This window comes from Schistocerca serialis, chromosome 3 (genome assembly GCF_023864345.2).
Source record: "Schistocerca serialis cubense isolate TAMUIC-IGC-003099 chromosome 3, iqSchSeri2.2, whole genome shotgun sequence".
Classification (NCBI taxonomy): domain Eukaryota; kingdom Metazoa; phylum Arthropoda; class Insecta; order Orthoptera; family Acrididae; genus Schistocerca; species Schistocerca serialis.
In genome coordinates this window covers 276,135,454-276,156,863 of record NC_064640.1, presented here as the reverse complement: position 1 = coordinate 276,156,863, position 21,410 = coordinate 276,135,454, and the positions used below count along the sequence as shown (strand labels likewise).

At 42.5% G+C, this 21,410-nt stretch overlaps 1 protein-coding gene across 1 annotated transcript in view; it reads left to right on the top strand.

Annotated features, from left to right (window-relative positions):
* The window catches only part of LOC126470054 (phospholipase A-2-activating protein), a 137,398-nt gene that overhangs the window by 41,132 nt on the left and 74,856 nt on the right, over window positions 1-21,410 (top strand). The window contains exon 5 of the mRNA XM_050097559.1: window positions 3,645-3,809. Within this exon, the coding sequence (XP_049953516.1) occupies window positions 3,645-3,809 (165 nt within the window). The remainder of the gene's footprint in view (window positions 1-3,644; window positions 3,810-21,410) is intronic.

Below are 21,410 nucleotides of genomic sequence, written 5' to 3'. Positions count from 1 at the left end.
TATCGGCCAATTAGTTTGACCAATGTTGTTTGTAAGTTACTTGAACGGATGGTAGCCCGTCGGCTCAATTGTGTCCTCGAATCTCGGGATCTATTGTCCCCTTACCAGTGTGGCTTTCGAGAGGGGCGGTCTCCAATCGATCATTTACTTCGCTTGGAATCCACAGTTCGGCAGGTTTTTTTCCAGCGCCGCCATTTGGTTGCAATGTTTTTTGACCTTCGCAAGGCCTATGACACGGCCTGGCGCCATCACATCTCACTTAACCTTCATCAGTGGGGTATTCGGGGCCCACTCCCGATTTTTATCCGACAGTTCCTGTTCCATCGGTCATTCAGAGTTCGAGTTGGTACTGTTTTTAGTTCTCCACAGGTCCAGGAGATGGGCATCCCACAGAGTTCTGTCTTGAGTGTCCTTCTTTTCCTCATTGCTATCGATGGACTTGTCGCATCTGTCGGTCGTTTGGTCGCCCCTACCCTGTATGTGGATGATTTCTGCATTTGGGTTAGTTCCTCTTCGATGGCATCTGCAGAACGGCAGCTCCAGGGAGCTATACGGCGTGCTTCTGCATGTACCCTCTCACATGGGTTCCAATTCTCTCCCCTAAAATCGCGGGTGGTCCACTTCTGTCGCCGTACTACGATCCACCCTGATCCAGAGCTCTATCTTGATGCCCACCGATTGCCTGTGGTCCCACAGTTTCGTTTCCTGGGTCTTCTTTTTGACAACAAGCTCACTTGGCTGCCCCATATCAGACATCTGAAGGTAGGATGTTTCCGTAAACTCAATGTCCTTCGCTTCCGTGCCCACTCCTCTTGGGGTGCAGACCGTTCCCTCCTTCTCCGTCTTTATCGTGCTCTAGTTCTGTCTCGCTTGGACTATGGTTGTCAAGTTTATGGTTCACCTGCTCCTTCCACACTGCACGAGCTGGATCCAGTCCACCATCGTGGTATCCGTTTGGCCACAGGTGCCTTCCCTACTAGTCCTGTTGATAGTCTCCTGGTTGAAGCCGGGATCCCCCCCTTTCTGTTCGGTGGTCCCAGCTTCTGGTGTCTTATGCACTCACTATCTGTTCCTCTCCCACTCATCCTTCCTATTCTATCCTGTTCCCAGACTATGGACGTCACCCACCCGACTCCCGCCCTCAGGCGGGTTTACCGTTTGGGCTCCGCCTTGCGTCTCTTTGCCGTGATTTTCAGTTTCCTTCTTTGTCCTGCCTTCCTCACTCCCCCCCCCCCCCTCCCCAGCCCCCTCTCCTTGGTTAGTTCCTCGGCCTCGAATTCGGATGGATCTCCGCTGAGATCCAACGGTGGTGTTCCGTTCCTTTTTCCGCCAAATTTTATGGAAGTTTCGGGATGCTGTTGTTTTTTACACTGATGACTCTAAATCTGCTGATCATGTGGGGTATGCCTTCACATCCTCTGTCGGAACGGAAAATCGTCTGCTGCCACCTACATGTGGGGTGTTTACTGTGGAATTGATGGCAATTTCCCAGGCCCTTACCTTTATTAAACAGTCCCAACACAACCGCGTTTTGTTATGTACGGACTCGATGAGTGGCCTTCTTGCTATTGACCGATGTTTTTTGCGCCATCCCTTGATCTCTGCCATCTATGACCATCTCGCTGATATTCACCGTGCTGCTTGTTCCATTGACTTCCTTTGGGGCCCGTGGCGTTCTTCCTTTCGCCTCTCCCAAAAGGGCTCGACCACACTGTGTCGTCTCCGCATTGGCCATAGCAGGCTGACCCATGGTTTTCTTTTGCGTGATGAGTCACCCCCACTTTGTGGTTGTGGAGCCTTCCAGTCGGTAGCCCACATTTTGGTTGAATGCCCCCTTCTTTTGGCTCTGGGTGCTAAGTACAGACTCCCCCACACTATACCTTTGATGTTTGCTGACGATTCCCGGATGGTCTCTCTGGTTCTCGGTTTCCTCCGGGAAAGTGGTTTTTATTCTCAGTTTTAAGGTTTTTAATCTCTCTCTGGTATTGGGGCAGGGCGGTGAATGTTTGGGTGTCTCCCACTGTAAGCAGTGTTCGGAGATTCCTGATTCACCTCCCTGACCGAAATCCTCTTTTCTTCCCCTTTTACTCTGTTTTTACCCTTTTTTTTAAGGCTTGGTTAGTCTCCTATTCCCATACGTACTTTCTACATTCTAGCAGTTGTACCTTTTAAGTCACAGGTGGTCTTGCCTATGCTGCTTGAGCATAGCGTTGGGTTCGTTCTCTTGCTGACGTCCCTCGTTTTGTTTTTACCATTGACAACATGACTGCCCCTTTATGTTTTTAGCCTTTTCCCTTTTATTGTTCTGACTTTCCTGAGATGTCACATTAGCGGAATGGACCACATTTGAAACAAGGGACTGATGACCTTGCTGTTTGGTCCCGTAAACCTCAAACAACCAACAACCATCGTTGTGCCAGGAGTCAGATTGCACTCATATTAATAGAGTTGCCTCTTGGACAGTTGGCATCATGCATGAGTTCCACATTGTACACTGTGGAACTGGGTCTCTGCCTAAACTTAGCCATCCAATCACTCCAACCTTCAGGAGTGTGATGTGCCCTCCCCCATAATTTGGAAGCATCAGACAGCCATTACTCAAGTGGAGTGAGAGGGAAGGTGACACATCAACCTTGAGCTAGGTTAATGATTGTGTATGACACCACAACTGAATGTTGACAGGAGTAATAATTTAAAAGTTGGTAAATAAGAATATTTTCTTGTGGAATGCTGGTTAGGTCTGCTTTAGTTTTTAAATGTGTGGAAATGTTGTGGCAGGTTACTGTATGATATGCAGCATTCAATAAGATGCCAAATTTCAGGTGTTATCATGCAACAGGATTATTCCATCAGACAGCATTTGGACAGCCCAAGGGCAAACAGTAGAAACAGCCAACATCTCCCCTGCCAAAGAAATCCAAAGCTGTTTACACAGGTTACAGTAAAGTCATGATGACCACCTCCTTCGGCTACAGGAGCCCTCAACTCATTGAGTTTCTTGAGCGTGGAACGACAGTCGGTGCACATCACTGTGATGTGCCATAAAGTCAAAACACCCAGGATTGCTGTTGGACAGAAACATCCTGATGCATGATAATGCTCGGTCCCACACTGCCAACTGGACGAAGGATAGGCTTCAGCAATTTGGTTGGGAAACACTAAAACATCCTCCGTATTGCCTGGACCATTCAAAGTGCTATTTTCACATCTTTGACAACCTGAAGACAGATGTATGGGCATTGGTTTCAGCCAGACAGGGAAGTGCAAGAGTGGGTGCAGTTTTGGATCTGTCAGTGGCTGACTGTGTTCTAAGAAACTGAAATTGGTCATACTGTCTCCCTGTGGGATAAATGTCGTAATGCCTGTGGTGACTACCTTTGCGTAGAATCATTCCATGCTCACATTGTGACGGATGTTAGGTTTCCATTTGCCTACCCCTCGTGGATAAAGCAGAAAATAGCTGTCACGAACTCGGTGCTGATAGCTGTCCTGTAACTCGAATTGATTACAGATTACTTGTGCTCATAAATTTGTAAATGCTACCATTCTTGATAGATGTGCATTAGGGATTCAAATCTATGATATGATGTTAATCTGAACATTATTCCTTCATGTACTGATATGTTTTTACCCTTTAATTTCAGTGTTGCCTTGTTTTCATATGGCGAGAACATATTTATGTCCTGTGGTGAAGATGCATGCCTTAAATTATGGGATGAAGATGATTGTCTTCAGACAATTAATCTACCTTGTCAGAGTGCATGGTGTGCAACTTCCTTGCCAAATGGGGACATAGCTGTTGGTTTGAGGTGAGGAAAAATTTGCATTAATACATTCTCTGAAAATGTAGTGAGTGTGATATAAAAAATACTGCTTCATGTTTCTGTTTATTGATTCTAACATATCCCCCCACCCCCCACCCCCCCAAAAAAAAAAAGGAAAAAAAACCTGTCAGGTGTCGCTATGCGATATGCTCTTGATACTTGATCACAATGTACAGTTCAGTCGACATTTACCGACCAGGAAATTACGACAGCAATACACAAATTTATTTTTAGGGAACTAAGTTTTGTTTTCATGTCAGCTGAGGAAATAAATGAACACCTGGAAATGTCTAATAGCTCACTGCTGTTGTGTTTCACTGGAAACTCTACCACAAGGTATTGGTGGTGCCTGGAGTAGGTAATAACTCTGACAGTACTTCTGACTGATAGCTGTGTGATGGACTTGGTGTTGCTGTATGTGGCCCTGACCGGAGTGTAAGTAGGTTTTTCAATGTGCTTGCCCACACAGAAAATCATTATACATAGTGTGCATAAAAGTTATTATACGAGAAGTTGGATAGAGACTCTCTCTGCATACATGCTCTGAAAGCAACTGTGTAGTGCATGGGGGGTGGTACATACCAGAAAAAGTTACTGCTTGTCCTATTTCCTTTACTTACAGAGTGAGAGGAAAAATTGCATGTATATCTTGGTATGCACTGTAATCTCTCTTACTTTAATGATCCCTGTGTGTTCCCATTCATGTTTCCTGTTTAAGCTGTATAATCTATATAGGCTGGTTGCAATAAATGCTCCCCAGTCAGCACCCAGAGAACAAAAGCAGATTTGCTTTCTAGATTTTGACACTAAACTGCCGAAGCATTTGTAACAAAGCCACTGAATTTACAGCCCTTGAATAAAGATGTCGCATTCAAATTCTACCCTGTTGCTGAGAGCTGGATTAAACTGAAGTAGAAAGTTCCAAAATACTATGTAAGCGTGGAACTTCTATCGAAAAGATAGAGTAGATGTTTTAGAAGGGATAGTGTTCATTTCTACCAACAAAAATATGATACCTTATAAAAGCTGAAATTTTGTCTGACTGTGAAGCTTTCTGGGTGTGAGTAAAAGGCATAGACGAACTCAAATTAATCATCGAATGTCTATACTAACTATTCAAGTCCACTGTCACAGTTGTGGAATCATTCAAAGAAAGTCTTTGCTCAGTAGCACAGATGTATGTTGATCAATGAATAGTAGTTTAAAGAGATTTTAAACTACCAGGTATAGTCTGTCGGTAAACTGAAGAGCGAGCGAGCCCCCACTCTGCCAATCCAGCTACGTCACAAGGCGCTTCTACAGGCTGTTTCACAACGTAGTCCTGGCCCTGTCGCGGTGCGCGCTTTAAATCTGTGGCGACGCCGTGAACACATATGTCTTGGCTGCGTTCATTTTTAGACAAATCTATTAAGACCATAAGGAATACAAAAAACGATACCTTCTTCCAAAACACAACATTATAGAGTAAATAATATGAATATAAGAATGGAAGTCAGGATTGTACTACAAACATAGAACCAAATGCCTGTTCATGTGAATGTATTGTATGTTCCTCTATTGCTATTCGTTAAACGAACCCCATATAATGCAACCAATCTGTAGAATTTGAGGCTTGTTCTTACTTTGTGTTTCTACTAAAAGGTAGAAGGACTGCACTGAAACTTAACAATTTTTGCAACACGAAGAGTGTTTGAAAAGTAAGCAGAAATTTATAATTTTGCGTGTTGTATTAGTCCGATTTGCACTACTTTTTGTCACTGTCTTCGTAAACATGTCTCAAAACTGTGTGTTCAATGTTATGCATATTGGGTATTTACTCCGTTGTTAGCTGTCAAAAAGGTTACATGTGTTTTGGTAGCATCAACGATTATTTGTTTTGTATAAAAATAGATTAGAGAATCTGTGTTAAATTTTGTTATAGGAATTGAATAAAGTGTGTGAAATTTTTACGGATGTTAAATATTGCTTTTGGTGAACCTGTTATAAGTGAACCAAGGGAATACAAGTGGTATCAACATTTCAAAGCAGGCCTTAAAAGACAGCAGTTTTACAAGCATGGATGAGATTAAAAATGCACAGTTAAGAGACCTATAAACTAACCCGAAGAAACAGTTCCTAAAGAATTTTGGGAATTGGAAAAAGCACTGGCACAAGTATATAGTATATAATGGGGAATATTTTGAAGAGGATAGAATTGCTGTAGATTAACAAATAAATTTCTTACAAAAAAATCAAAATTAATATGTGAACGCATCTCGTATGTCAAGCTTTTTGCTTAAAAGTCCAGAATCGATGTACATGTTTCGAAAAAAATTTCAGCAGTGTTTAGAATAGCTATTGCGCACAAATTTCAGGCATTATTCAGGTGAATAGTGACCGGGCTAGAGATCTAGTGTTCCATAAGCATCAAAGGTTTTATGTGATTTTGAAACTGTCTATAACGATCGGTTTCCTCCCAGGATTATTAGTTTTCCTTCGTGGCGATTCCACTAAACCACGCAACTTATTTTCGCGTTCCTTCCTTATGCGTCCTATTGGACGAGGCTGACGTTTGCATAAATTGCAGCCCTTTGAGTGTGACTGGTAATATTAGCCAACAGTTCTTTTTGTGTCGCCTCTGTAATACACGATGCAACAACGTTAGAGACAGTCGAATGCTCGTTACTCCGCAAATACCTCCTCATCCTCATATTCTGCAAATTTTCTTGCAATGCTAGATGGTTATCCATCACTTCCGGAAATCAAAATATATCAGTAAGTATACAAAGTTAACAGACACTGGCAACTAAGATCATACAAACAGAAATGACGTATATCACTGCACGCCGATCTACACCTCTAGACAGGTAATGGGCAACAGATTTTGGGTGCCCCTGTAGGCCATTGGCAACGTTCTTCCGGGAAAGGCCACTTCCCCCACCAAAAGCGCTGCTTGCTCTTGAGTTTACAGACTGACTCTATATAGTAGTTCAAAGATACAGGGGATAGGCAAAATAATGTGAACAGTGGTAGTAATGGGATGGTTGTGCTTAATGGTAAACAAAGCAGGTAAGGTACGTATCGTGCTGGAATGTGCATGTTCAGTATGGACTAGGTATGAGTGCAGGTTGTGTACAAGTAGTGCACACTTTGTATTTGCATTCAGAGGCTGAAGTTGATGTGCAATGGAAGAGTTAAGACTTCCAAAGAGGGCAGATTGTGGAGGCCCGATTAGCTGGAGCATCAGGAACCTATTGAATGTTTCAAGAGCAACTGTTTCAACAGTCGTGAAAGCCTACACAAAACAGGGAAAGACATCATCGTGTAAACGTAATAGTGGGCGCAAATCAAAACTAAATGACAAATATTCATACGCTAACACGAATTATGTAAAAACAGCACAAAACTACGGTGGCTAAAGTGACTGCAGAGATCAATAGCCATCTTTTTAGACCATGTATGTATCGACACTGTCCACCGTGAACTCCATGAAGCAAATATTCATGGACGAGATGCTATACCAAAACCATTAGTGATGACAACCAGTGCAAAGAAGTGTAAAACATGGTGTTAGAAGCATAAATCTTGGACGTCTGATAAGTGGAAGCACATCATATGATCCGACAAGTTAATGTTTTCATTATTACCAACATCAGGGTGGGTTTGCATCTGGAGAATGCCAAAAGAAGTCTATAATCCTGATTGCTTGATTCCAACAGTTAAGTATGGTGGTGGAAGTATGATGGTGTGGGCAGCCATATCATGATATTCTGCTGGTCCCATCATTACTCTCAAGGGCCGTGTTACAGCCAACGATTATGTGATCAAGTGCGCCCCATGATTCAAATGTCATTCTCCATCAATGACACCATATTTCAGGATGATAATGCACCCATTCACACAGCCAGGACAGTACAATTGTGATATGAGGAGCATGCAACTAAACTGCAGCGTCTTTCCCTGGCCAGCACAGTCCCCGGACTTCAACATTATCGGACCCTTTCGGGAAGTATTGGAGTGCACACTCTGGAACAGATTTCCGCCTTTCTCGTCACTATAGGAGTTAGAAGAGGTTCTGATCGAAGAGTGGCATAGCATTCCACTGGAGACTATACAATCATTATATGCCAGTATTCCAAGAAGAATCACAGCTGTATTATGGGCAAATGGGGTCCAACCTCTTATTAATAAACCATTCCCAAGTAAGTACAGGTGCTCACATTATTTTGCCTGTCCCCTGTATTTTAACATACCAGGTATAGACTGGGACTTGTATGGAGTCTTCACAGGTGGTACAGACAGACAGCCTTGAGAAGAAGTGCTGAATACTTTCTCTGTAAACTGTATTGTGCAACTAGTGTGACAACCCACACACAGTGGAAATATTTTACAGCTCATGGCTGTAAATAGGCCCGACCTTGTCGATGTCACCGTACAGGCATCACAGGCACGATGGTTACTAAAGTCAAAAATCTACCAAGAAGGCTATGCGAGTTTCTATACTGGAAGGGCCAGGCAAGAAGTTGTTAGCACTCTGCTCGGACAATGAATGGACGTCATTTAATCCCAGTTTGGTTAACATAGAGCAATTATGGACAAAGATTAAAGTGGATGTAAATTGCGCTCAGGAGAAGTTTGTGCTAAGTGAGTGGATTAAACCTTTTCATTGCTTCAGACATGGTCTTTGCAGTCAGTGGTGAGTGCACCTGTGTTGTGGCTGTATTGCTTATCAGTTGTTGATAGCAGTGCTGAGAAACGGTGATTTGGCCACTATGAAATACTTATCATCTGATTTTGAGAAAGCTAATCACTTAAAAATTTTGATTTTTGCAAATCGTACAGGATATTAGGTGGATTGTGCTGCCACTTACTGCCAAGTACTCTATATCAGTGACCTTGGTAGTCATTAGACATTGCGAGAGAGCAGAATGGGGCGCTCCGCGGAACTCACGGACTTTGAACGTGGTCAGGTGAATGGGTGGCACTTGCGTCATATGTCTGTGAGATTTACACACTCCTGAACATCCCTAGGTTCACTGTTTCCAAAGTGATAGTGAATGGAAATGTGAAGGGACACAAACAGCACAAAATTCGGCAGCCCTGACGCCAACTACAAGTGCTTTTCGCTTGCTGGGTTACAAGATTTAGCTAGCAATTAATTGTTTTTGCTGTATATTCTATAGTATTCACGTGCATTAGTGTCAGATAGATGTGATAAATTGAAGGTTTCAGTTCTTATTTGCTTCTGAATAAGATAAGCAAAGGTTCTGTTTAGGACAATTTTGCGTGTACGCAAACGTTTGTTTACATTCTTGAATGACATTAAATATGTGGGATTATCAATTAAGTCATTGCACAATACTCAGTATTTACGTTTATTAGTGTCATTTAGACTCGATACATTGAAGGTAGCAGTTCTTATACGTTTTATTAGGAAAAGTGATACTGACAGTGAATTCTAACCTTGCTTGTATACGTTTGATTAGCGCAACCTGCGACAGTTAACAGTTAAGCAAACGTAAAATATGTGGTAAATTAGTATTACACGACAATGTCTGAGTAAATCAGTGTTACAATAGAACTTCTGAGACCTACTTACATACAGTTTAGTTAGCAGAAAGCTTGTTGTGGGCTTTAGGGATTGTGTACTGTAAGCCCATTGCAGGCTGTTCCAGCTCGTGGGCTCCGTTGTGAGCCGTGGAGCGCTCCCTGCTCCAGGGAGCCGTGTCGTTCGCTGTGACCATTCAAGTGGGCCGGCACGTGGCACGGCTGGTGGAGGCAGGCGGCAAGGCAAGCGTTCTGATGTGCCAGCTGCGTCTTACAAGTCCGACAACCTCATACTGTTAGCTGCTAAGACGTGGTGACATGCTTCGCCAGGAAATACGATGTTCAGGGAATAAATAAGAAACAACTGTTTTACAAGAAATTGCATACTAAATTTATTGGGCCTCTGTACCTTGACATTTTCTTTTCATTACAAGATCGGAAATATCATGAGTCAAAGTGTTCGCAGCGTTAATGCGGAGGATGGCCTTCATTGTTGCGTCCTGAAGAAACGATCGTTCCTTACTTTTTACTCTTTTCATTGCTGAGAAAAGCTGCTCACAACAATACGTAGATCCAAACATGCACATGATCTGAGCGGCATTGTTGTGAAGCTTGGGAAAGGTTTTTTGCTGTAATGAATGATACCATCGTGAGAAATCCAACGTGTTGTAGTACCTCTCTTTCAACAAAGTTGAATTTTGCAAATCAATGATCTCCAATAGAAGTGACGATGACAAGTCATCGGCGGAAACTGAAAAAGGAGTGCTGAACTCCTTAAGTTCCATTTCCAAACTAGTGAGGTCTCGGAATCGTGTTTCAAACGACGTGATGACCTGCTTTAACTTTGCTTGGTAATCACCAAAAGTAGTATCTTCAGGCAGTTTTAAAGAAGCAAGACGACTGAAGAACGTTAAATGCCCATTACTCATCTGCCTCTCAAATAAACGTAACTTTTCCATGAACGCTTTGATCTGGTCGTGCATGTCAACGATTAGCTGCCCTTTGCCCTGCAATGACAGATTTAAATTATTCAGATGCGTAGTTATGTCAGCTAGGAACGCCAGGTCTGATATACATTTTATATCTTTGAGACAAAGCATTTCGAGAAACAGGGATATTTCCTCACGAATGGCAAAGAAAACATTAAGAACTTTTTCCCGACTCAGCCAACGAACTGTACTGTGGTAAGGTATATCCCCATACTCCGCTTCCGTATCTTTCAGGAATCCTTTGAATTGGCGATGACTCATACCGTGACGCCGCACAAAATTCACGCACTTCACGACATCTTTCATTTCGCCACCTAGTCCTACTGTTTCAGCACACAGTGCCTCTTGGTGTATAAAACAATGAAGAGTCCAAATGTCTTTCCCGAATTCGTCCCTGAGTTTATTTTTCAAACGAGAAGCAAATCCTTGGTGACGCCCGATCATTCGTGGTGCACCGTCTGTCGCTGCAGAATGGAGCTTATCTCACGGCAAATTCATATTGTCCACTGATTCACAAACAGCTTCAAAAATGTCACGTCCTGTTGTGGTGTAATCATAGTACCACATCCAAGAGCTCTTCAGTTACTTGCAGCTCCATGTCGACGCCACGCACAAAGACTGCAAGCTGAGCACAGTCCGTTATGTCCGTGCTTTCGTCAAGCGCTAGCGAAAATGCAACAAAGCTCTCCGCCTCTTTCCTGAGCTGTGTCTCTAAATCTGCTGCTGTGTCCAGGATTCGACGAGACATTGTTTGGTTCGACAGGTAAACCCCTTCAATTGCCTGCACCTCCCTTGGAAACAAACATTCAGCAACTGCTACCATGCACGATTTTACGAGTGGTCCCACCGAAAATAGCTTGCCACTCGTCACAATGATGTGAGCGACCCTGTAGCTTGCTTGAATTGCAGATTCAGTTGTGTTTTCTCCGCTCTCATTCACCTGAAAATTATAAACGCATTACAGAACGCGAACTATGTTGCATATTTTGATACCCTCCGTACTACGAAACCGTTGTTAAACCTATGTCTCCTGGTATGTCGTTCTTAAGCCTGGTTACCAGATCTCTGCGTGCAACGCCTTCTACCTTATCGTGGTGTGGGATCCGTACCAGATAGGGTTGATAGAAGAGATAGAGAAGGTCCAACGGAGAGCAGCACGCTTCGTTACAGGATCACTTAGTAATCGCGAAAGTGTTACGGAGATGATAGATAAACTCCAGTGTAAGACTCTGCAGGAGAGACGCTCAGTAGCTCGGTACGGGCTTTTGTTAAAGTTTCGAGAACATACCTTCACCGAAGAGTCAAGCAGTATATTGCTCCTTCCGACGTATATCTCGCGAAGAGACCATGAGGATAAAATCAGAGAGATTAGAGACCACACAGAAGCATACCCGACAATCCTTCTTTCCACGAACAATTCGAGACTGGAATAGAAGGGAGACCCGATAGAGGTACTCAGGGTACCCTCCGCCACACACCGTCAGGTGGCTTGCGGAGTATGGATGTAGATGTAGTGCGCTGCATGAAGACGTGTATAATGTCATTGTATATTGTACTTCTTTGCAGAATTAAATACTTTATGACATACAAGACATTGTGGACGGCCATCCCTGTCAATGAATAGAAAGGTATCCTCCAATAGAGGTACAGGGCTTCCGCTGTCATTGAACACGGATTATTGCGTCAGTTGCGGCTGCATGCGGCCAGGGGGCAGTGAATTCGCTTTCCCCCTCCACGCGGGCTCCGAGCTGCCGCAGTGAGCGCTCCGGAGCGCTCCGGCTCCCTGGAGCTCGGTTGGAACAGCCTGGCCCATTGGTTCCTATAAAGTAGAGTTTGTATTTGTGCTTTGCATTCTGAACTCTTATTGTTAGTTAAAGGTTTTGTTTTGTACCTGCATCTGTCAGTGTACTATACTCGGTATTTACGTTTATTAATGTCATTTAGACTTTATACGTTTGAGGTAGCAGTTTTTATAGTTTTATCAGGTCATTTTTGCGTGTACGTAAATGCTTGTTTACATTATAAATACGAGGGATAATCAGTAGGTGTAGCTTACCGTAGGTTACTGTTTAATTTGTTAGTAATATTCACTAGATAGCCCCCTAGCAGTCTACTGTAGGTCACTGTCTTATTCTTTCGTATTCACTATACAGCCCCTAGCAGGAAAATAAGCACCAGATCTAGCTTCTGCAATACATTTTTATTGTTTTTCATTGTTGAGGGTCCTTTCTGCCACCTAGTGTGGCAGTAGGTTTCCTCAAGTTTATTATAGTAAATCAGTTATTAGCTAGATGGATAGAGACTGTGTCTGTTGTGTACGGATGCAGGAGGAGTTGGCCGGAGTCCAAATGCAGCTGGAAGCTTTGCTGGCCACAGTCAATAAGCTCCAGAGTGCCACCTTGAGGTGCTGTGAGGATGGGGTGCCTGGGGCAGCCTCTGCTGTACTAATGTGCAGGGGGGTGATGTCACAGCTCTGTGTCACTGAGCTGACCTCAGGTGCGACTGAGGTGGCCGGCCCACTCTCACCTAAGTGTGGCTGTGTCGAGGTCTTGAGTCTCAGGGCTGCATGAGGGGCGCAGGCTCCTGCCAAATCCCATGCACTTTGCTAATAGATTCAGTGTGCTATCTGATGCTGGAGGGCGGGGAGGGGAGGAGGAGGCTGAGCTGGGTCAGAATTCTGCCAGGATAGTGGCATCTCCTTCAGCAAGGTCCAGACAGACACATGGGGGTAGGGGTTTGTTAGTTATTGGTAGCTCCAATGTTAGGTGGGTCATGGATCTCCTCAGGAACATAGTGGCTAGGGTGGGGAAGGAGTCAAACGTTCACTCAGTGTGCTTGCCGGAGGCCTTGTCCGGGATGTGAAAGAGGCTCCTCCAGCGGCTATCAAGTGTGCGGGGTGCAGCCAGCTGCAGATTGTTGCACGTCGTCACCAATGATGCCTGTCGTTGGGGTTCCGAGGAAATCCTTGGGTCCTTTCAACAGCTGGCTAAATTGGTGGAGGTGGCCTCCATCTCTCGAGGAGTGGAAGCCAAGCTGACGATCTGCAGCATCGTACCCAGGGTGGACCAAGGTCCTCTGGTTTGGAGTCGAGTGGAGAATTTAAACCAGAGGCTACGTCAACTCTGTGACGAAAATGATTGTTGATTCCTCAACCTATGCTATGGGGTGGAAGGTTGTAAGACACTCCTTGATAGATCAGGGGTGCTCTACACACAGGAGGCAACTACACAGGTAGCACAGTACTTGTGGCATGCACATGGTGTTTTTTTAGATTAGGTTCCTCCCCTTGGGAAACAAACCGTTGGCCTGAAAAAGTAAAAGCTTGTGACACTGATGTGGGTGTGCCAACTTTAAAAATTGTTAGTTTGCCTAAACAGGTCATGCCAAAGGATTTAAATATGCTAACCTCATGTTAGTAAATTATCGAAGTGTCTGTAGCAAGATCCCCGAGTTACTGTCTGAAATAAACAGCAGTGTTGAAACCAGACATAAACAGCAGTGAAATTTAACTCGGCTTGGGCAATGTTTAGGAAGGATAGGACTGATGCTATGGGAGGTAGTGTGTTCATTGCAGTTGAAAGCTGTTTAAACGCAGTTGAGATCGATACTGGGTCGGACTGTGAAATAGTGTGGATACAGCTGTCAATCAGACAAGGATTGACCATTGTATTAGGATGTTTTTATAGACCACCAGCATCCTCAACAAGCATCACAGAACATTTCAGGGAAAGTCTTAAATACATAGTAATTAAATATCCAAATTATCCATTAGTGTTAGGTGGAGACTTTAATATGGCATCCATTGACTGGGAAAATTACACGTTTATCACAGGGGGCAGAAGCAAAGACTCGGGCAAAGTTATTCCAGGAGCGCTCTCAACATACAACCTTGAGCAATTGGTTAGAAAACCAACTCGAGATGGGAACATATTAGATATCTTGTTGGCAAACAGATGTGATCTTTTTGAGGAAGTTAATCTAGAAGGAGGTCTTGGCGACCGTAATGTCGTTGTGGCTTCTATGTCAGTGGTTTTTTCTTGTTTGGTGAAGCAAATAATATCTTCGTAGTCAGCTCCAAGCATTCATTGTGGGACACAAAGATATTGAGCATCTTTTGTTGGAATTTAAATGTATTGTCCACCACTTGCTAGAGAAGTATGTGCCTAGCAAAAATATAGGGGAGGGAAAGGATCCACCTTGGTGCAACAAACTTATTAGGAAGTTTCTGAGAAAGCAGAGAATTTTGCACAGTCGTTTCAAACGTAGTCACTGCCCCGCTCACAGAAATTATGCGAAATTAAAGCAGCTGTCAAAAGGTCAATGAGAGATTCTTTTAATGAATTTTAAAGCAATATTTTATCTGCAGATTCTAACAATACCCCAAAAAATTTTGGTAGTATGTAAAATATATGAACGCTACAAATAATTCAATACCTTATCTTGCTGACTGTATGGGTAATGTAACAGATGGTGAGAAACAGAAGGCTGAAATTCCAAACCTAGCTTTCAAAAACTCATTTTCGTTAGAGGACTGCACCACCATTCCCCCTTTCAATTATGGAACAAACTCAAGGATGGCTGCCATAGTGCTTAGTGTATCTGGGATTGTAAAACAGTTAAAATCCTTAAACGCTAGGAAGGCATCTGGCCCAGGCGATATCCCCGTAAGATTATATGTTGACTATGCTACAAATATAGCACCATTCTTATCCATCACCTATCAGACATCATTGGAACAGTGGAAAGTTCCATGGGACTGGAAGAAGGCCCAGGTCATAGCAATCTATAAGAAGGGTAGAAAATCGGATGCTCATAATTACTGGCCAATTTCACTGACATTGATTTGTTGTAGAATCATGGAATATGTTTTGTGTTCAGACATAATGACCTTTCTAGACTCTGAGAAGCTCATCTGCAGAAACCAGCATGGTTTTAGGAAACGGCAGTCATGCGAGACACAGCTGGCCCTCTTTGTGCATGATATACAACAGGCTCTAGATACCGGCTCCCAGGTTGATGCCACATTTCTCGACTTTCGAAAGGTGTTAGACTCAGTTCCACACTGTCGCTTTGTCCAAAAAGTGCGCGCTTATGGTCTGTCCGATGACATATGTGGTTGGATAGAAAGTTTCCTAACAGACAGAGAGCAGTATGTCGTCCTGAATGGGGTGACTTCAACAGAAACAAGTGTAACTTCAGGTGTCCTCAGGGCAGCGTAATAGGTCTGCTGATTTTTAAGATTTACATAAACAATCTGGTTGATGGTATTGACGGTGGCATTAGACCGTTTGCTGATGATGGTGTAGTGTACAGGAAAGTAGTATCACACGAAAGTTGTGAACAACTCAATGAGGATTTGCAGAAAATAGATGGTGTAATGACTAGAAGTTATCTCTCAATATTAGTAAGTGTAACCTATTGTGTATAACAAGGTGAAAATACCTATTAATGTAGGAGTACATAATAAAAGCCCAATCTTTGGAAGCGGTAACATCTGTCAAGTAACTGGGTGTGGCTATTCAAAATGATCTCAAATGCAATGATCAGATTACACAAGTAACGGGCAAGGCGAACTCTAGATTGCGGTTTAATGGTAGGATCCTGAAGTGATGCAGTCCTTCAACAAAGGAAATTGTTTACAATACGTTATTTCGTCCAGCCTTAGAGTATTGTTCATCTGTATGGGGCCCTTACCAGTTGGGCCTCATTCAAGAGATTGAAAAGGTCCAAAGAAGAGCGGCAAGATTTGTTACTGGTATATTTAGCCGTTGCGAGAGCGTTACAAATCTCATAGAAAGTTTGAAGTGGGATACGCTTGCAGATAGACGACGCACTAAACAGAAGGGGTTGCTCATTAAATTAAAAAATCCGATCTTCGCCAAGTATGTAGAGCATATATTATTACCACCAACTTTCTAATTGTGCACTGAACACCATTCAAAGATAAGGGAAATTAGAGCTCGTACTGAGGCGTTGAGACAGTCGTTTTTCCCTTGTGTGATCCACAAGTGGAACAGTGGGGGGGAAATAAGAGTTTGGCGCCAATTGTGCCCTCCACCACACACTGCTTGGTGGCTAGTGGAGTATATATGTAGATGTATAAAGCGTACAGGCCAACCTCGCCTGTTGACTGACAGAGAGCGCTGACAGTTGAAGAGGCTCGTAATGTGTAATAGGCAGACGTCTATCCAGACCATCACACAGGAATTCCAAACTGCATCAGGATCCACTGCCAGTACTAGGACAGTCAGGCGGGAGGTGAGATTTCATGGTCAAGCGCTGCTCATACGCCACACATCATGCCGGTAAATGCCAAATGACACCTCACTTGGTGTAAGGAGCATAAACATAGGATGATTGAACAGTGGAAAAACATTGTTTGGAGTGACGAATCACAGTACACAATGTGGTGATCCTTTGTCATGGTGTGAGTATGGCAGATGCCCAGTGAACGTTGTCTACCATTGTGTGTGTGTGTGTGTGTGTGTGTGTGTGTGTGTGTGTGTGTGTGTGTGTGTGTTACCAACAGTAAATTCAGAGGAGGTGGTGTTATGGTGTGGTCGTGTTTTTCATGGACGGGGCTTGCACCTCTTGTTGTTTCGCATGGCACTATCACAGCACAGGCCCACATTGATGTTTTAAGCATCTTCTTGCTTCCGAGCACTTGTTCATAATGCACGGCCTGAGGCGGAGTGGTTACACAACAATGACATCGCTGTAATGGACTGGCCTGCACGGAGTTCTGACCTGAATCCTATAGAACACCTTTGGGATGTTTTGGAACGCCAACTTTTTGTCAGGCCTCACCAACTGACATCGATATGTCTCGTCAGTGCAGCACTCCGTGAAGAATGGGCTGCCATGCCCCAAGAAACCTTCCAGCACCTGATTGAACATATAGTGGAAGCTGTCATTAAGGCTAAGAGTGGGCAAACACCATATTGAATTCCAGCATTACCGATGGAGGGCGCCACACACTTGTAAGTCATTTTCAGGCAGGTGTCTGGATACTTTTGATCACATAGTGTATGTTCACTTGATAAAAGACTGAATTTCTTTTTGTTATTCATCATATTTACTGCACTGCATCGGACGGATTAAAACATTGTATGAAATTTTAGTGTGTTTGCATAAACTCCCCATATGGTTGATTTTTAGCTCATATGTTGCACTATATGAAATTTAACTAAGCCGTCAAAATTTTACTTAAAATTTGGGACAGAATGCTATCTCACATTGTTCTCAAGTTTTTAAAATTTATATTCGACAGACAGTCGTGTGTGACACGCCCATTTGCTTCCTTACAAATCGAGACTTATGTGGTCATAACAAGTGTCATATTTCACAAATGGTTTGAGATATCAAAACAAGGTTTTTTGTTAATGATAGCAGGAAAAGAGAGACATATTTTGTATGATAAATACTTGATACTCTTTTGTTCATAGAGATAGGGCTGTAACTCGACGGCGGCTTGGGGCACATATAGATGTCAGTAACTCTGTAGGAAAACCAAAGCGGTGCATGTGTACATGTTCACAGCACCAGGGGAATGGTGGTGCAGGATGTGTGTACACGTCCCCAGCAGTGAAAGGGTTAAGGATGGAAAAGACCTCTGTAGTTTAATAACATCAATCCGAAACACTGAGAAAACAGAGATTGTTCCACTCGTGGTTCAAAAAGTAACTCAGAAATGTTTACAGGCAAAAGTCAGTAGCAGTTCTTGGCTTGCTTTTGTTGTGAAGCTCTTGCCCAGTGGAAAGTCCCAAGTGACTGGAAAATAGCCCAGATGATTCCTATACATAAGAAGGGCAAAAGAATTGACACACATAATGACAGACCAGTATATTTAATGTTGATTTGCTGCAGAATTTTTGAGCATACTCAAGATTTGAATATAATAAATTCCTCTTAGACAGAAAAAAAGCTTCTGTCCACAAATCAGCATGGATTTAGAAAGTGTAGCTCGTAAAAAACTGTTTGTCATTTCTTATGCAATATCCTGCAAACCATGGATGAAGGGCAATAGGCAGAATCACTATACTTAGAGTTCCAGAAAGAGAGAGACACAGTGCAACACTGCAGACTGTTAAATGGAAATACTGCCGAAGCCATTTTACATTTCCTAATGATCATCAGGTGGTGATACTTTCCTCTAAACAGCAGGAAAGCTTTTTACCATTTTAATGACATTTTTATGTGCAACAGGTTCAGCTACTATAGATTTTGTAGAAAGCAGATCATATTCAGCACCTTTCGTTGTATTATCCTCGTGGGCTTCGGATGTAATGCTACGGAGCCAAAGCTGGTTTTCATACTCTCAAATACATTCTGGCAGCAACTGATGATTGATTTGCTTCATGATGTTCAATATGATGATACTCCACGGACTGCTTTATGACTTGATGTTTGCGTGTATAAGCCTGCACAAATTTATGCACTATAAATGTGCTTGTGCAGTCTGCAGAGTTTCACAACAAGTGCTCAACCATGTTTGCAGTAAAGACTTGATAATGTATGCTTGTCAGACATGCAGTCACATGTGTAGCCACCTTGGATGTTGTACCACAGTTGAGGATGGAGCTACATCTGCACACAATCTCCGCAAGCCACTATATGGTGGGTGTGGTGAAGGTACTCTGTACTACTGTTAGTCATTACCTTTGCTGTTCCATTCACCAGTGGAGTGAAGGAAAAAACAAGTGTCTTTATTCTTCTGTGTGAGCCCTGTTTTCTCATATCGTGTCTTCTTGGTTGTTACGCAAGATGTATCTAGTGGATTGTGAAAAGAAAGTTGTCTTCCATCCAGGGATTCCCCTTTGAGTTAACAGGGCATTTCCTTAATACGTGTTAGTTAAACCTACAGGTAACATATCCTATAACTTGTCTCCAAATTGCTTCATTGTCTTCCTTTATTCTCACCTGGTGGGGATCCCAAACAGTTGAGCAGTACACAAGACAGGATCATGGTCTCCTTTATAGATTAACCACACTTTCCCAGAATTCTCCCAATAAACCGAAGTTGGCCATTCATCTTCCCTACCACTGACCTTACATGTCTGATCATTTCATGTTGCTGTGCAATGTTATGCATATACATTTAATAGATGTGGCTGTGTCAAACAGCACTAATACTGTATTTAAACTCTACAAGATTATTTTTCCTACTCACCTGCATTAACATAGATTTTTCCTCATTTAGAGTAAACTGCCATTCGTAGCAGGCTAGCAGGATCCTTTATATAGACAGTTGTAAGTCTGAAACAATTAATATGTATGCAGTTGTTAATGAACCATCTGATGGTTATGCACAATTAATGGAAATAAATAATTTAGCACCTTACAACCCTGAGGCATCTTCAAAAAAGTAATGAGGCTTATTAATCAAACCAGGCTACAATGTTTTAAGAATAATTTAAGAGAGATCGTATAGGATAAGGTACCTAGTGAAACTCAGTACTCTCCACAGTAAATTGGTGTCAGTATTTGGAAGTAGTTTTCCTAAAAGTTGTCCAGAAAGTCCATAAAAAGGGTAAACCATGGATAATTAGAGCTATTAAAATGTCAGACACCAGAACAAGTCAAGATCTGATGTTACTTGCATTCTACAAAAATAATGTAATATTTTAAGGGAAGTCATTAAAATGTCCAGAAATATGCATGTCTTGACAGAAATTATGCAGATAATAAGATTTAAAACATGTGGGATATTGTGAAATGGGAGACAGGACAACCGTTCAGTGCACAAGATACTATCACAGTTAACTAAATGATGATTTTATGACTGATAATTCACAAATTGTGCATATGTTTAACAATCACTTTCTAAATGTAGCAGGAAAAAATAGGATTGAATGGTTCAGTTGAAGGCACAAGAGAATATGTTAAAATTATCATTCCACAAAATTTTAAGCAAGTAGAAGTATCACCAACATCCTTAACTGAAGTTAATAGAATTATAAAATTTGTAAGAAACAAAAGCTCAAATGGTTTTGCTGAAAATTCAAACCTAATTGTCAAAAGTTACAGTAATACATAATATTGTGTGGCAGGGAATTTTTCTATGCAGATTGTTAAACCTGTATAGAAGAAAGATGACAAGAAACTCATAAATAATCATTGTCCAGTGTGAAATGGTTACTGGAAACTATGCCATTTTCCAATTCAGTTGCACTATGGACCCTAATTTTTTTTCTTAATGTGTCTGGTGATCCATTTGTAGACATGCAGTCTAATAAATTCCATGACAAACCTATATTTTGTACACTTTCTTCAACACTGCTAAGAATGTCACACCCCTCTTTGTGCCTATGATATCTACAAGTTCACAGAACACTAAAGAATATTCAGCAAACACTTTACAAAGATTGTGCACACTGGCTCTGAATGTCATCTCCCTTAATCTGTGTGGGATGCATGATTGTCACGTTTCATAATGGCACCGAGCAAAAGTGTTCAATGTGAAGTGGACATAAGTGTTCGACTACAGGTACCAATTATTCTTTTATTAAATCACAGTCTGTGAAAGGGCACAAGTAGTGATATATTGTAGCTCATCTGCATGGCACACTCACGTGATTTTTATTCCTCTTTGGAAAACTTCCTTTTAAGTTTTAAAACCTCTTCTAGACTTTCAGGTCTTTCACATTTCCAGTTTCTGTATTCTTCTATGTGGTGGTACATGTAACACCTTTAAATTGAGTTCCTGCAACTGTTCAGTGTCATATGATACACTAAACATTTTACAAACACATCTTTCTGTGCAAAATGATAACTTTCTTTGCACTGCGGATTGCAGTGCAGAGACCTGGTCAGTGTCACAGAATGCCAACTCCCCATTCCTATCATTAGATGGCACCAATGCCAAAACTGGTGCTTCCATTTCACAGTTGGCATTTCTCCCTCATTGTGACAAGTGTGTGTGTGTGGGGGGGGGGGGGGGGGGGGGACAGGTTCGAGTGCACATGTCACAGTGCAAGTGCTCTACTCATGGGTAAGAGCATGAGCAGATGCAAATGCTCACACTCACTCACTCACTCACTCACTCACTAGCGAGTTGTTAAGTCCAGGTGTA